This window comes from Hippopotamus amphibius, chromosome 12, assembly GCF_030028045.1.
Source record: "Hippopotamus amphibius kiboko isolate mHipAmp2 chromosome 12, mHipAmp2.hap2, whole genome shotgun sequence".
In the NCBI taxonomy this organism is placed as follows: domain Eukaryota; kingdom Metazoa; phylum Chordata; class Mammalia; order Artiodactyla; family Hippopotamidae; genus Hippopotamus; species Hippopotamus amphibius.
The window spans coordinates 11,105,370-11,116,890 of NC_080197.1; the positions used below are offsets into that span (position 1 = coordinate 11,105,370).

Here is an 11,521-nt window from a genome sequence, read left to right on the forward strand (position 1 = left end):
GCACCCAGCAACAATGAGTCACCCTAAAGGCCTGACCCAGCACTCCTCTGCCCCTCCCCCACCCTAGGCCTGGTACCCCCCCCCCCCCACCAAGCACAGGCCCTGGGGGGAGTAGCAGAGGAGAAAAAGCAGCTGCAACACCCCCACCCAACCACCTAAAAAGCCAAAAATAACAGCAGCTCTCACACACACAACAACCCCACACACACCAGAAAAGCAAATATAAAATCATAAATCCAAAATAAAGGGAAAAAAAAAATCAAAGCCAACTACTGCCCCCAAAAGGCTTTTTAACCATTCTCAAAAAAAAAAAAGTTTATTAAAAGTGTTCTTAATGCTTGAACGGAAAAGATTCCCAAATATACAGATGCCTCTTTTCTCATAGAAATAGATTATTTTTTATAATACAAAAAAAAAAAAAAGACCAAAAAACAACAACAAAAACAAAAACAACATCAACAGAAACAACCCCGTAGGAACATCTTTAAGCAATTACTCAGGGCCCGGCTGACAGTTACACGTGGGTTGCGTCAGTCCCGTGTACACACGCGTTCAGCCATGTTTAAACCGATTGCATCAACTTCGAAACCGGCCCGCCCGCCGGCGCCTGGAGAGCGGGCAGAAGGAGAGGCAGAGTTTATCATTCATCTGTACACATAGACATCTCTTCTTTAAATAACACCACGGGCGGGCGGCCCATCTGCACGTGTGGTTGGTGTGGACAAAAATATAGATATATATAATAAAATATTAAAATTACCGACGAGCTCCCCGCGCTGCCAAGCGCCCCAGTGCCAAAGTTTTGCCGGCGCCACCAGGGGCGGGGGCGGGAGCGCGAGCGCCTCCCGGAGTCTCGGTGGCCGCGACGCGCCCGGCAGCGGGGAGGCCGGCCGGCAGGGGGACGCGCGCGGGGGCCGCGCTAGCAGTGGCCGGAGGAGGTGAGCAGGGGCTCGGGCAGCTGCTTGAACAAGTTCCGCAGGGTGCTGAGCTCGCGCGACAGCTGCTCCACCTTCTTCTGAAGCCGCTCGTTCTCGGCGGTGAGCTCCAGGACCTTGTGCTGCGTCTCCAGGTTGCGCATCTTGGCCTTGTCGCGGCTCTTGCGCACCGCGATGTTGTTGCGCTCACGCCGGATCTTGTACTCGTCGCTGTGCTTGTCCACGGTCTTCTTGGCCTTGCTCTTGACCTGCGAGGGCGCCGGCGCCGCCCCCCCGTAGCAAGAGGCCGGGGGCGCCTTGGCGTCGGCCGGGCTCGGCGTGCTGGGCGGGCTGGACGACGAGGACGTGGACAGGCTCCCGCTGCTGCCGCTCGGCACCGCCTGGTAGCCGAGGTAGGCGCGCAGCGCGTACGGGAAACCAGCCGCCATGCCTGCGGCGCCGCCGCCCGGCGCCCCGGCCTCCTCCTTCCGCTTGCAGTCCGCGGGCTCGAAGCCCGGCTCCGCCTTGAGCTCGGCCGGCGGCGGCGGCGGCGGCGGCGGGGGCAGCGGGTGTAGGGGCGCGAAACAGCCCGGGTGCAGCGCGCCCTTGGTGGCCCCCAGACGCCCCAGGCTCACGTAGCCGTATTCGGCCGCCTTCTTGCAGTTCTTGCCCCCGTAGTCGTCGGAGAAGAGGTCGGAGAGGAAGTCGTGGTGCTGCCCGGAGGAGGCGGGCGCGGGGGCGGGCGCGGGCGGAGCCGCCTCGAAGGTGTCCGTGGCCGTGGCCGGCGCCGGGGCCTGCGGCGCGCCCAGCGGCTCCAGGTACGGGCTGAAGTCGATGGCGCGCTCGTGGTCACCGATGCTACCCAGCTCGCCGGCGGGGGGGCGCGGCCCGGGTCTGGCCGCGGGGGGCGCCGCGGGGGCCGCCTTGCCGCCGTACGCAGCAGCCAAGCAGTCCGCCTCGTAGTAGAAGTTGGCCACTTCCATGGATTTAAAGGCAGAAGGCGGCGGCAGGGGGAGACATGCTGGGTCCCAGGCCACCAGGCGTTGCATGAACGCGGGTGCCCGGGGAGGGGGCCTGGGGCTGCCCGCTCCGGCCGGCCCGCAGGTGGCGCGGCCTCCCGGCTCCGAACGGTCGCTGCTGTGTCCCTGATGCTGTGGCCGCTGCCTTCGGGGTGGCCGCTATTAGTGCGGGGGCTGGCGGCTGGACCCTCGGGTGGGTCCCCTTCCCGGTCCCGTGCGCGGCTCTGACTCGCTAAAGTTTCTCCTGAGCCCGGTTATTTATAAGGCGGGCCATGGCAACGGCTGCGTCACGCCTGGCGCCCGCCCCAGCCCCTCCCCGGGCACGCAGAGGACACGCTGTGGCCGCCCGAGACCCCCGGGAGGGCGGCGGTGGGGCGTGGTGATCAGGCTGGGCACCCGGAGCGCGCCCTCCGGGGTCCCCCGGCCCGGGGGCTGGGGGGGCGGCCTCACGCCCCCTGCCCACTCCCACCCGGCGGCCCCGGGATTGGCAGCTCGGAGAGGCGCGAACCCGCCCCCGGACCGCCCCCTCTGGGCTGGAGGCTGCACTAGAAAGGAGGAGGGAATCCAGGGAGGCGACAACGTGATTTTCTTCTCCCACCCCAAACACGGCCGGGGCCCGCCCCCTGCCGGAGGCGGCGTCGGCTTCAGGACCGGCGGCAACCAGTCCGGACTCCCCGCTGAGGGGGCGCTCCCCAGGCGGGCTGCTGGAGACCCCAGCTCTGGCTCCCGGAGAGGTGAGCCGTCTCCACGGCCCTGCCCTGGGTCCAGCCTCGCCCCTAAACTTGCCCCCACCCCCAGATCGTGGAAGGGGGGGGATTTTCACACCTGTGGCAACTTCCCGGCAACTTCCCTTCTTAAATACGAAGACCTGGGTTTGGGGGCATGAGGGGTGCAGTCCGGGGCGGACTCCTCTGGGGTCTCCGCCCGGGGTCCACCGCGCCGCTCCCCTGGCCCCGCCCACCGCACCTGCCCGCCCCCCTCAGACCACACCCAGGTCTTCCCCAGCCCCACCCCCATCCCACAGGGCCCCCGGGAGGGCGGAAGGGGGCGGGGATGCTTGGCTCCAACACACTGTGTGACCTTGGGCGAGTCACTTCACTTCTCCAAGGTTCAGCCTGTGAAGGTGTCCCTACTGTTATTATTATTAGTTGTACTACTGTCTCCCAAACATAAGGCTTACAGCTCTGGGACGCACATCGGAAAGAAGGGCCTCCCCCCAGGGTACAGAGAGGCCCAGAGGCCCACAGCACACCCGAGATCGCATGGCCTCACTGTCCCCCACTATTCTCAAAAGAAAAGCCCTTGTCCAGGCACCCTCAGACCTATTTGCCACTCGAGGCCAAAACACCTGTTTCTGAGTCTAGCGGGGTGAGGGCCATGCAGGGGAGAGAGAAGGGAGTTCCCCTGTTTTCCCCAGGTCCCTACTGTGCGGTGAGGGTGGGCCTGGGCCCAGAGTGTGCTTTTTCACCCTGCCAGGAGGATGCCCTTGCTGGCCCTGGTTCACAGACGGGGAGACAAGATGGCCCCCCTGGATCTGAATGTAGGCCTGAGGCCCTCCCTGCCAAGTGGGCTCCAGCGGCCCCTTGCCCTCTGCTGCACCATTCCGAGACCATTTGGGCAGCTCCTTGGGCCCACCCCTCTGCCACTCCCGGCTCAGGCTGCCCAGGCAGGAGCTCCCAGCCTGCCTGGTGCTGACCCCTGGCCCACTGACCCCAGCCCTGGCCCTAGCGGGCAGGCGGGCATTGCTCAACCTTCAGCGTTATCTGCTGAGCTGGGGTGACCTCCGCCCCGGAGAGCTGGAGAAATGACATCTCTGAGTCCCTTGGGGGGTGGGGGGCAGGGAGGGATAGGATGAAACACTGGCCCAGCCTGCTGGCTTTCTAGGCCTTCCCAGCAGCCTCTGGGCCAGGGAGGGATCCAAGGCCCCAGGGCCACCCAGCCAGGCCTCCCAAGCTGCAAAATTGGACACTCAGGGCTGAGCTTGAGGGCCACTGCCTCCAAGAGGAGGCCCTCCCTGCCCCACCTGCTGGTGAACTTCCTTCCCAGCCTTATCTCCAGCCACCATTATCCTAGTTGTCTTCTCTGCCTCAGTCCCCCTCCAGGCTACCCCCTTCTTGAGCACTGGCCCCCAAATATGGGAACTCCTGGGTCAGACATGCTCAAAATTTACCAGGGAATGAATGCATTTGCTGTTACCTCTGGACCGAGAACGCTGTTTCCCCAGCTCTGCCCAAGGCAGCTCCTCAGGCTTCCCTGACCTCCCCATCAAAAGTCCTAGGCCCTTGATCACTCCTTTCACATCCATCTGCTTTACCACTCTCAATTACAATCAACATTATCTCAACTTCCAGGCTTGATTTCTGTCCCCACTGCCCCCTCCCCCTGTCAGCTCTACCGGGGCTGAGATTTGGGGGGTTTTTTGGTTCACTGCTGTTCCCCCAGTGCCTAGAACAGTGCCTGGCACACAGGAGGCACTCAGTAAATGGAGGAGGCTGAGAAGAAGGTGAGGTTCTCCCCACCATTAGCTGGGCTGTGTGACCTCAGACAAGATGGCTCCCCTCTCTGAGCCTCAGCACCCACCCCCATCTTTCACAATTCTAGGGAGATGCCGTGAGACCTGGGGAGTCTGCAGCTAATTGAAGGATTTGTGTGTGTCCTCAGGCCAATCTTTCAGCCTCTCTGAGCCATATTTTAAGCTCTTTGCATATATTAACTCATTTAATCCTCCTGATAACTGGTAGGAAGCAGGTCCTACTATTATCTCCACTTTACAGATGAGGAAACTGAGGCCCAGCAGAGCTAAGTGTGTCTGTTCAAGGTCACATTCAAGGGGTGGGAAGGATTAAAGTCTTTCCAGCCCAACCTTCCCCTTTGGGTTTGTAATAAATCATAATGGGTCTGGCCGTGTGAGCCCCATTTTCTGAATGGAAAAGCTGAGGCTCAGAGAAGGGCAGTTGGGGTCACACAGTGAGTCAAGGGGCGACCCAGACCCTGGGCACAAGCCCCCGAGGACCAAACTCAGCCCCATCAGGGTCTTGCCCTTCTGTCCTCACCTACCAAATATTGAGCCTTTTGCTTCCCACCCTGCCCTGGCCTGACGGTGAAATCAGAGGCAGTTCCCACCCCAGTGCCACCCCAGGTGTCCTGTAGGGAGGCTGCATGCATGGGTGACGTAAGCCCTTGTTTTCACAAGGCTTGTTGCTCAACAGGCTCTGCCTGCTGCCCCACCATGAATGCTCAGCCTTTCCCCGAGGAGTGGGGTGATGTGAGCTGAACCACTATGGCCCAGAGGCCTGGAGCACGCCCCAGTGGCCCTGCAGGCAGCGAGGGCCCAGTAACCAGGATCCCCCGACACCACCCACAGTGACCTCTCCCAGTTACCGTCTGGCGTAGGTGTTTGTAGGAACCTGGGGCAAGGAAGGGTCTCAAACTGGCAGCCAGCAGCCAAATCCAACCCAGAGACGTGTTTGCCCATGGTGTTTTGCTTCAGATGTTTTGTTTGCTTGTTTTGTTTTTTAATTAATGTACTGCCAACATTTAAAAATCAAGACACTTTGCATCAAAATTCAAAATTCCAGCTTCTCTTTTAAAACCAGAAGCCGTGGGCCGGGCACACATGGCTACAAGTGGTGGGCAGGAGCCTGGCGGGGACTGTGGAAGAACACGCTCTTTCCTACCCAGATACATGCCCTCCTCTGCCCCCAAACTGCTTTCAGAATTCCTTCGCCCAGTCTCTGCAGCTTTGCTTTAGCCCCATTTCCAGGAGGGAAAAAACAAGGCGCCTTGCCAAAAGGGAGTCCCATTTTTGCTTCCTTGACAGAGAGCGGTAAAGGGGCTGAGAAATCAGCCAGTAGGTCGAAAAATAAGGCTGAAGGGGGACCCATCAGAGATGGTCCATGGAGACTGTCTCTAGCGGATTCGGAGTTGGGGGGTTGCGCGGTTGGACTTTTGTTTCTGCTCTGTACCCTCCTGTCTCTGGCACTCTCGTGTCCCCTCTAGACCTCAATCCCTGATCTATTAAAAGGGGCAATAATATGCCCTCTCTCGGGCATCTGGGCCTACTGTTCCCCCTCACAATGACCTGCCTGGACGCATGAGAGTGAATTACCTCCCCTTAGCACCACAGAGGGCCTGACCACGCAAGTCATGAAAACCTCACAAAGCAGGCACGTGGGAAACAAGGCCCAGCGCAGGTTAGGACTGCTGCCCAGAATCACAGTGAACTGGTAGAAGAGCTGAACTTAAAAGCCAGATTTCCCCTGATTCCTATGTCTAAGATTTTTCCCACCATGCCTCCACTTTGGGACCTTACTTTCTCCATCTGTCAAATGGTATCTAGATTAGATCCCTGAGGGCTGCCAGGTCCACTGTCCTGAGATCCAGAATTTTGGAATCTTGGGAGACCCTCGGTGCTGGCTAGTGAAACTTGCCTGAGTATATGCTGCCACCACGTGGCCAGCTCTGGGAATGCAGGGGTGATTTCAATGAATCTTTTTGATGGGTACTTTGCTTATGGGATACAGAGATTAGCACCATGGATATAATAGATGCTCAGAGGACATGAGCAAGTCATCACTGAAAGAAACAGAAATGTCCAGCAAACAGCCGAAAGGTACTCACCTTATTTAATCATTCATCAAATTTTTTTTTGGCACCTACTGTGGCTCATGCCCTAGACACATATTTATGAACAAGACAGAAGTGATTCCTGTTCTCATGAAACTGATATTCCTCTTGGGGAAGACAAACAATAACCAAGATAAATGAGTCAAGTATACAACGTGTTATATTCTAGTAAGTACCATGGAGAAAAATACAGCAGAGGAGGGGGATGGGCAGTGTTGAGGGATTTTATTTTAACTTTAGACTGGTCAAGGAGCCTTCATCGAGGTGACAGGAGAGCAAAAACATGAATGCAGTGAGGGAGTGGGCCATGCACATAGCAACAGGGAGAACAGCAAGTGCAAAGGCCCTGAGGTAGAAGCATGCCTGGCCCATGTAGTTGCTGTGGGTGGAATACAGGGGAAGTAGCAGGAAATTATCTCATAGAAATAGTGGAGGCCGTATCACACAAGGCTTTGTGGGCCATTGTAAAGACTTTGGCTTTTACTTTGGGTTAGTGGGAGCCATGGGGAGTTCTGAGCAAAGGAGGGACAGTATCTGACTTAGGTTCTAATAGAATCCCTCTGGCTGCCTATGAGGGATGGACTCAAGGGCAAAAGCGGGAAGCCCAGTGAGGAGGTAACTGAAGTCATGAAGGCAGGTGTCAGGGGACTCCACCAAGCCATGGGGGTGGTGAGAAATAGAGTCTGAACCTATTGTAAAAGTAGAACCTAGCATTTCCCTGGTGGTCCAGTAGTTAAGACTCCGCACTCCCAGTGCAGGGAGCCCGGGTTTGATCCCTGGTCAGGGAACTAGATCCCGCATGCTGCAACTAAAGATCCCACAGATGGCAACAAAGATCCCACGTGCCACAATGAAGACCTGGTCCAGCCAGCAGCCAAAATATAAATAAATATTTTTCAAAAAAGTAGAACCTTCAGGATCTGCTGATAGATCATTACAGAACAACCACACAATGGACCACTCTAGCCATTTAATGGGACAAGGTATACGACACAAAAAGTACTAGCAGCCAACAGAAAGAAAGGAAATATATTTGACACATTCAAAATTTAAAACTTCTTGGCAGTAAAGGACAAAATCAACAGAGTGGGAAGACAGCCTACAAGATAGGGGGAAATATTTGCAAGTCACATACCTGATAAGAGGTTAATATCCAGAAAATATAAAAAAACTACAACTTAACAACAGGAAAATGACTCAATTAAAAATGGGCAAAGGCTTGAAGTGGACATTTCTCCAAAGAAGACACATGAATGGCCAATAAGCACATGAAAAGATGTTCACAATCACTAATATTAGGGAAATGCACAAAACCACAATGAGAGACTACCGCACACCCACAAGGATGGCTACCGTCAAAAAGGAAGGAAGGAAGGAAAAGAAAAGGAAAGAAAGAAAGGGAGAAAGAAAGAAAGGGAGAAAGAAAGAAAAAAAGAAAGAAAGAAAGAAAGAAAGAAAGAAAGAAAGAAAGAAAGAAAGAAAGAAAGAAAGAAAGAAAGAAAGAAAGAAAGAAAGAAAAAGAAAGAAAGGAAGGAAGGAAAAAAGAAGAAAGAAGAAAGAAAAGAACAGAACAAGTGTTGTGATGATATGGAGAAATTGGGACCCTTTTACATTGTTGGTGGGAATGTCAAATGGTACAACCACTGTGAGAAACAATAAGATGGTTCCTCAAAAAGTTAAAAATAGAATTACCATATAATCCAGCAATTCCACTTCTAGGCATATACCCAAAAGAATTGAAAGCGGGGTTTTCAAAATATGTTTGTACACCCGTGTTCATAGCGGCAATTATTCACAATAGCCAAAACATGGAAGCAACCCCAGTGTCCACTGATGTATGAATGGATAAACAAAATGTGATCTATACATACAAGGGAATATTATTTAGTCTTTAAAAGGAAGGAAGTTCTGGGATTTCCCTGGTGCTGCAGCAGTTAAGAATCGCCTGCCAATGTAGCGGACATGGGTTCGATCCCTGGGCCGGGAAAATCCCACATGCTGCGGAGCAACGAAGCCCACGCACCACAACTACTGAGCCTGTACTCTAGAGCCCATGAGCCACAATTATTGAGCCCATGTGCCACAACTACTTAAGCCCGTGCACCTAGAGCCCGTGGTCTGCAGCGAGAGAAGCCACTGCACTGAGAAGCCCTTGCACCACAACAAAGAGTAGCCCCTGCTCACCGCAACTAGAGAAAGCCCTCACGCAGCAATGAAGACCCAATGCAGTAAAAAATAAATTTTTAAAAATAAAATAAAGTTCTGACACAGGCTACAATATGGATGAACCTGGAGGACGTTATGCTAAGTGAAATAAGCCAGCCACAAAAGGACAAATACTGTCTGATTCTACTTATATGAGGTACCTAGAGCAGTTAAACTCACAGGAGCTGGGGAGAGGGGAAAGAGCGTACAGTGTTTCAATTTGGGAAGATGAAAAGCCCTGGAGATGGATAGTAGTGATGGTTGCACAACAGGGTGAACATATAATACTTAATGTCACTGAACTGTAGTTAAGGTGGTAAATTTTTTTGAATTTTTTTATTGCTGATCAATTTTAACTATTTATTAGTAACATTTTTAGGTTACAGAAGAGTTGTAAAGACAGTACAACAGTCCCATAAAGTCTTTGTGCAGCCTCATCTAATACTAGCATCTTACATAAACATGATACATTTATCAAAACTATTGTATTATAAGACTGTACATTTTATAGAGCTACTATATGATCCAGCAGTCTCACTCCTGGGCATAGATCCAGAAAAAACAAAAATTCTAATTCAAAAAGATACTTGCACCCCAATGTCCAGAGCAGCACTATTTACAATAGCCAAGACATGGAAGCAACCTAAATATCTATCAACAGATGAATGGATAAAGAAGATGTGACATATATATATACATATATGTAGAATAGAATAGAATATATATGTATATATAATGGAATATTACTCAGCCAGAAAAAAGAAAAGAATGAAATAATGCCATCTGTAGCAACATAGATAGACCTAGAGAATATTATACTTAGTGAAGTAAGTCAGACAAAGACAAATACTATATGATATCAGTTATATGTGGAATCTAAAAAATAATATAAATAAATCTATATTCAAAACAGAAACAGACTCACAGACATAGAAAACAAACTTATGGTTACCAAAGGGGAAAGAGAGCAGGGAGGGATAAATTAGGAGTATGGGACTGATAGATACAAAGTAGTATTCACATAAAATAGATAAGCAACAAGGATTTACTATATAGCACAGGGAACTATAGTCAATATCTTGTAATAATCTATAATGGAAAATAACCTGAAAATATGTACATATATATGTATATATAAAACTGAATCACTTTGCTGTACACCTGAAACTAACCCAATATTGTAAATCAGGGACTTCCCTGGTGGTGCAGTGGTTAGGAATCTGCCTGCCAATGCAGGGGTTCGAACCCTGATCTGGGAAGATCCCACATGCTGTGGAGCAACTAAGCCCACGAGCCACAACTACTGAGCCCATGTGCTGCAACTACTGAAGCCCGCACACCTAGAGCCCATGCTCTGCAACAAGAAAAGCTACAGCAATGAGAAGCCTGTGCACTGCAATGAAGAATAGCCCCCACTTGCCACAACTAGAGAAAGCCCGTGTGCAGCAACGAAGACCCAATGCGGCCAGAAAAAAAAATTATAAATCAACAATACTTCAGTTTTTTTAACTGGTAAATTTTATGCTATGTGAATTTTGCCACAATTTCTTTAAAGGACAAGATAGATCTTCGTACATCAACATGGAGAGATCCCCAGTGGCATTGTGAGGTGAAAGAAAGGCACGGCAGAGCAGTATCCTGGTAGAGTCATGTTTGTCTTGAAAACCTTCGCCATTAGCTAAAAGAAGTTTTAATTGTGAATTCCACGTAGTGTTGATGAAGATTTGGGGAAACAGGCATGCTTACACACTTTTAGTGACTTTGCAAAGTGGTTCAACCTCTAGCACTTTGACCATAGCTATCAAAATGGGAAAAATCATTGGGCTCAGAAATGCAGGGCAAGTGTACTACAAAGACATTCACACCTTTACAAAGACAAATGGACATTGCAATAGCAAATCTTGTGATATAACATCAGTGGCTGTTGTTTCCAGGAAATACTCTGCAGCTGCTAAAAAGAATGGGGCAGGGACTTCCCTGGTGGTCCAGCAGTTAAGACTCCACGCTCCCAATGCAGGGGGCCCAGGTTCAATCCCTGGTCAGGGAACTAGATACTGCCTGCCGCAACTAAGAGCCCACATGTGCAACTAAAAGATCCTGTGTGCCACAACTAAGACCCAAGCGCAGCCAAATAAATAAATAAATAAATATTTTAAAAGAATGTGGCAGCTCTGAGAGGATCCAGACCAGCACTGTTCCACAGGACTTTCTGGAATGATGGGAATATTCTACATCTGTGCTGTGCCATTGGGAGCTGCCAGCCACATGAGGCCACTGAGCACTTGAGATGTGGCTAGAGTGAATGAGGAACTGAATTTTTTATTTCATTCAATTTCTTTTTTTTTAATTAATTTTATTGGCTGCGTTGGGTCTTTGTTGCTGCACGTGGGCTTTCTGTAGTTGCAGAGAGTGGGGGCTACTCTTCGTTGCAGTGCTCAGGCTTCTTATTGCGGTGGCTTCTCTAGTCATGGAGCACAGGCTCTAGGCACACGAGCTTCAGTAGTTGCAGCACGTAGGCTCAGTAGTTGTGGCTCGTGGGCTTAGTTGCTCTGTGTCATGTGGGATCTTCCCAGACCAGGGCTGGAACCTATGTCGCCTGCATTGGCCACTGCACCATCAGGTAAGCCCTTCATTCAATTTCAATTAAATTTAAGTAGGTTCCTGTGGCTAGTGATGACTGTATTGAACCGCTCACATCTAGGACCACCCCCAAGGTCTATTTTTAAGAGAAAAAGGCCAAGCGCGGGCCAGGATGCG

General features: G+C 51.8%; 1 protein-coding gene across 1 annotated transcript; it reads right to left on the minus strand.

The window, feature by feature from the left end:
* Nucleotides 1-294: 294 nt before the first annotated feature.
* On the minus strand, nucleotides 295-2,167 carry CEBPB (CCAAT enhancer binding protein beta). Its single transcript, XM_057700789.1, has one exon. It carries the CDS (start codon nucleotides 1,961-1,963, stop codon nucleotides 920-922), a length of 1,044 nt encoding a protein of 347 aa, XP_057556772.1. The 5' UTR covers nucleotides 1,964-2,167; the 3' UTR covers nucleotides 295-919.
* Between the last annotated feature and the right edge of the window lie 9,354 nt (nucleotides 2,168-11,521).